Source organism: Elephantulus edwardii, unplaced genomic scaffold (assembly GCF_000299155.1).
Source record: "Elephantulus edwardii isolate Elephantulus edwardi_28Jun2011 unplaced genomic scaffold, EleEdw1.0 scaffold00051, whole genome shotgun sequence".
Lineage (NCBI taxonomy): Eukaryota > Metazoa > Chordata > Mammalia > Macroscelidea > Macroscelididae > Elephantulus > Elephantulus edwardii.
Window position 1 is genome coordinate 7,299,882 of NW_006399801.1, and position 4,507 is coordinate 7,304,388.

General features: G+C 38.3%; 1 protein-coding gene across 1 annotated transcript in view; it reads left to right on the forward strand.

The window, feature by feature from the left end:
• LOC102875645 (phosphatidylinositol N-acetylglucosaminyltransferase subunit P-like) overlaps positions 1 to 1,242 on the forward strand; it is a 24,243-nt gene extending 23,001 nt beyond the window's left edge. The window contains exon 4 of the mRNA XM_006886723.1: positions 1,066 to 1,242. Coding sequence (XP_006886785.1) covers positions 1,066 to 1,196 — 131 coding nt within the window. The 3' untranslated portion in view covers positions 1,197 to 1,242. The remainder of the gene's footprint in view (positions 1 to 1,065) is intronic.
• Positions 1,243 to 4,507: the final 3,265 nt, after the last annotated feature.

Here is a 4,507-nt window from a genome sequence, read left to right on the forward strand (position 1 = left end):
CATGCTTGGGAGGGTGGAGGGACGGCGCAGGAGAGGAAGGCCCTCTATGAGGTGGATTGATTCAGTGACTGGGATACTTGGGATGGGAGTGTCAGAGACAGTGCGATTGGCACAGGACAGAGCGGAGTTTAGGGCTGTTTTACATGGGGTCGCTATGAGTCGCAGGCGACTCGACGGCACATAACAACATATGTTTTTATATAGTTAATAGGTGTATTTTCCCATAAAAACCACAACTGTAAGATATGTTCTCTAGCAGATTGCCTGAAAGAAACTCCTTTTATTCTAAATAGGCACAGCATTGCTGATGAATCTAGACAAAGAGAACATGCAGACTTTGGAAGGAGTGGTCTAGGTTACAGTGGGGCATACACTCAGTATCACTGGGTTCACCTTTATCTCAGTTATCAATTAAGTTGATTGAAATGACAAGCTTTTACAGTTTTGTTGTGGCTTTTTTTAATGTTCATTTATCTCAAATTGGAAAATGAAAATTGAGTTTGCTTAGATTTTGGGAAGTAAAGCACTGTTTACATTCCCTGGGTTAGTTTTTCACCTTTTCAAAATATTTTTGTTATAGTTGCTATTGTTAATAAGCTATGCAATGTATTTTGAAAATTCATAGTAGTATTTTTTTCTTTCCTGATAAGTTGCAATCTTGAAATTATAATAAATGCGTACATACAACATGGAAAATTGAGTCTGTGTGACTTGTAGTACCAAATAACCTAATAATTTTGAAGATGTTGATTTAAATTCATTTTCAAAGGCTGATTATAACTGTGTCTCTATGAGGAATGTGCAAAGAAAATCTTAATCATCATTATACAGTTGAATAAAATAATAATATCTTATTTCATGAGAACCTACTTTACTAAATACATTTTTTTTATTTCCATTGGGACATTCTTTGTAAAGAGAGGATTTAAATATTCATTTAGCATGTTAAACATAATCTTTGTCATACTCCAAACATTAAACTAAGCAATTGTGTGTTAGATCTTTTATGAGACACAGATACTGAAAAAGATATTACTTCATCAAATAAAACTTTTTGTCTTGCAGATAACTATGCTAAAAACCAACAGCAGAAGAAATACCAAGAAGAAGCCATCCCAGCGCTAAGAGACATTCCTATTAGTGACGTAAACCAAATGTTCTTTCTTACAGCCAAAGAACTTTACAGCGAAAAATGAATTGTATGGAGACATGCCAACACCAAGCATTTATTTATAAATTTTTTTCTATACTAGCTTGTGTTATTATTTATTTAATTATTTCTCTTATTAATACCCACTAATGAGCACAGGAAAAGATGACCCTGGATGAGATGGATTGTTACAGTGACTGGGATAATGGGACTAGGTGTGCTGGAGTCAGTGAGACAGGCTCAGGATAGGGCAGGGTTCAGGTACTAGGTACTGTACCTACGGTCACTGCAAGTCACAGGCAACTTGGTAGCACATAACAACAACAAACAATTAGATAGGAGGGGTGCAACTCATAAACTTAACTTCTCTTGGATTTTTAAAGTTTTATTAGTATTTTATTTATTAATGTTCTCAAATATTAGTTGCTAATGAACACAAGAAATAAAATACTACGTTCTCATATACCAAATTTTTTTAAAAATTAAAATGTCAGTATCAGCAAGGTATCCTTCCATCTATTTGCCTTTAGAGGGCCAGAATTCAGTTTCATGAATTCAGTCTCTTACATGTGAGAGGAAGGTACATTTAATATTTAGGCCCTTGCCATGAGAATTGTGTTTATAAAGACCTTTGTTGAATACTTATTATATGCTGGGTGTTTTTCTAGGCACTGGGGATGTATAATAACAAGATTAAAAAAAATTTTTTAGAGGCAAGCTGAGAGAGACTAATTAAATAGCTAAGAAAAGTGTCAATTGTAATGGATACTGTGCAGACGATACAATGACGTTTTAGAAGATAAAGGAATGACTGTTAGCAGTTAGGTGGCTATGGAAGATGTCTTAGGCTGGGTTCTCTATAGATGCAAAACAAGTGAAGCTTAGAGAGAGAGGAGAACTTTCTTTCAAGCAAATGGCTTACATGATTGTAGAGGCTGGCAAGTGCAAAGTCTGGGAGAAGCACCTGGTATGGGTAGGGGCTCCGGTTGCTGGCGCCAGAGACTACTGGCGTCACAGGCCAACTAATCCAAAGGTTCTTGGAGAACAAGATCATAGGCTTCAGCTTCAGAGGCTGATGTTGAGGAACGAGGTCAAAGTCATTTGCCTTTGGAAACTGCTGAGTCTAAAGTGAGCAAGTGTGGCAGGGCACTGGTTCAAGGCCAGGGGCCTTGAGGCAGATGTGAGAGAAGCTCCCTAATTTAGCCGGAGTCTGGGCACACTGAATGGAGGGCACACCCCTGAGAAGACTTTACCTTCTTCAGATAAAGCTGATTGTATATTTACCAACTCTGAAGAAGAATGTGGTATCAGGATTGGAGAGAAAACACATTAATGGCCTGTGTTCAACCCTTCTTACTGAAAGTGAGGAGTACTTGAAATGCTGGCTAGAGATGATCAAAGACTACAGCCTTAAGTAAAAATATCAATTACGGTTTAATACTAAAAAGACAAAAATCCTCATTACTGGACTAACAAGCAACAGCATGATAGATGGGAAAAGATTGAATTTTTCAACAGTTTTATCTTATTTTGGTCTACAATCAGCACCCTTGGTATTAGGAGTCAGGAGATCAAGAGTTCAGTCAGGGAACTCTCCAAAGTACTGAGGAGCAATGATGGTAGTGAAAACTAAAGTACACCTGATTCAGGCCATGTTTTTTTTCAGTCACAGGCTATGCATCTGAGAGCTGGATAGTGAATAAGGATGACAAAAGGAGAATTGATGGCTTTGAGCTGTGGTATTGGAAGAGAACTGATTGCCAAAAAACCCAAATAGATGACTTAGAAAAAGTACACCCAGAGTGCTCCTTGGAGACAAAGATAATGATGCTTCATTTCACATACTTCACTAGCCTTGTTAATCAAAGAGGCTATTCCTTGAAGAGGAACATTATACTTGAAAAGGTGAAAGGTCAACAAAAGAGGAAGGCCCTCAATGAGATGGCTTGACGCAGTGTCTGCAGCAGTGGATGCAAGTGTGTCAGAGATGATGAGGATGGTACAGGATACGACAGGGTTCAGATCAGTTGTTCACAGAGTCACAATGGGTTGTATCAACTCAGCAGCACCTAACAAGAATTTATGCACAGAACTAGCCCTAGTCCTGTCTCATTAACATCGTAGAAGTACAAATTTGCAACACATAGGATAGTTGTGTTCTACTGAGAATTACGGCCACATTGACAGACAGTATTAACCATCAATTATCAATCCCTTGTCAGTCTGGCACTTGTATACAACAAACCATACAACTTGTATACTCAAACCATACAACAAAACACTCATAAAATCATATTTGTACCTAGCGTGACTTAGGACATATAAATGATAAATGACTTATAAATGGTACAACTAGGAGCATGCTCTCAGTGAAGAAAACAAAATACCATTCATACATAGCAGAAAGAAATACAACAATTACGGACCTCGTTTCTACAACTGATCATAGCTAGTATTTAGAAAAACTCTCCACCACCCATTGTATATTCTCTTTGCCCTCAGCAAGCAGCTCAGGTGTTCCTGGTTCTTTACCTGACAGAGTGACCCAAATCTTCATTCTTGAAAGGTCTGGGCCATTAATAGTTATGCCAGAATTGGGTTGCTGTAGTTAGCCATTGACTAATAGCACATGCATGGCAATACTAAAGGAAACTCCTGTATTCCAGACATGTATTTGTTTTTTCTATGTACCGTAGAGTCGGAACCAACCTATAGCTGACCCCCTGGCAGGTTTCAGAGGCAGTTCATCACAGGGGAGAAGATTACCTGTCTTCCTCTTGTGGACCGGCTGGTGTCCATGAACCACGTTCCTTCAGGATTGCAACACAGCTTCTTGCCAGTAGGCCACCAGAGCTCCTAAGTCATACTATTCTTCAGAATTAGTGAGACTGGCTCAGGACAGGGTAGGGTTCAGAGCAGCTGTACATGAGATTACTAAGGGTCACAGGCAACTCAACAGCACAACAACAGCAATATCTATCCTATTTTCCCTTGGTAATCAGGAAATATTTTCACCAGAAAATACAGTAAGTTTCTTCACATTTTGATCAGGAGACATTAGCAGCTTATTAAAACTTTACAGGACTACCTTTTTTTTTCTTTTTTAAAAAATAATTTATACTGGTTTACACATAAGGTTCATACAATTAACATACATTGTTTTTCATACTGAATTTTTCCCTCCCTCCACCCAGCAAATTGTGTGGCCATATGATTAATCCCCTCTCTTTCTTGGCTCCTTGTTCTTGCTCTACAATAAAGGTCATCTTGTTGAGGGTCTACCTATCTCTTGCTGACCCTCTACCTTTTGGAGTATAATGTCTTTCCAAAGACTGGCCTCTTCTTTATTATTATTAT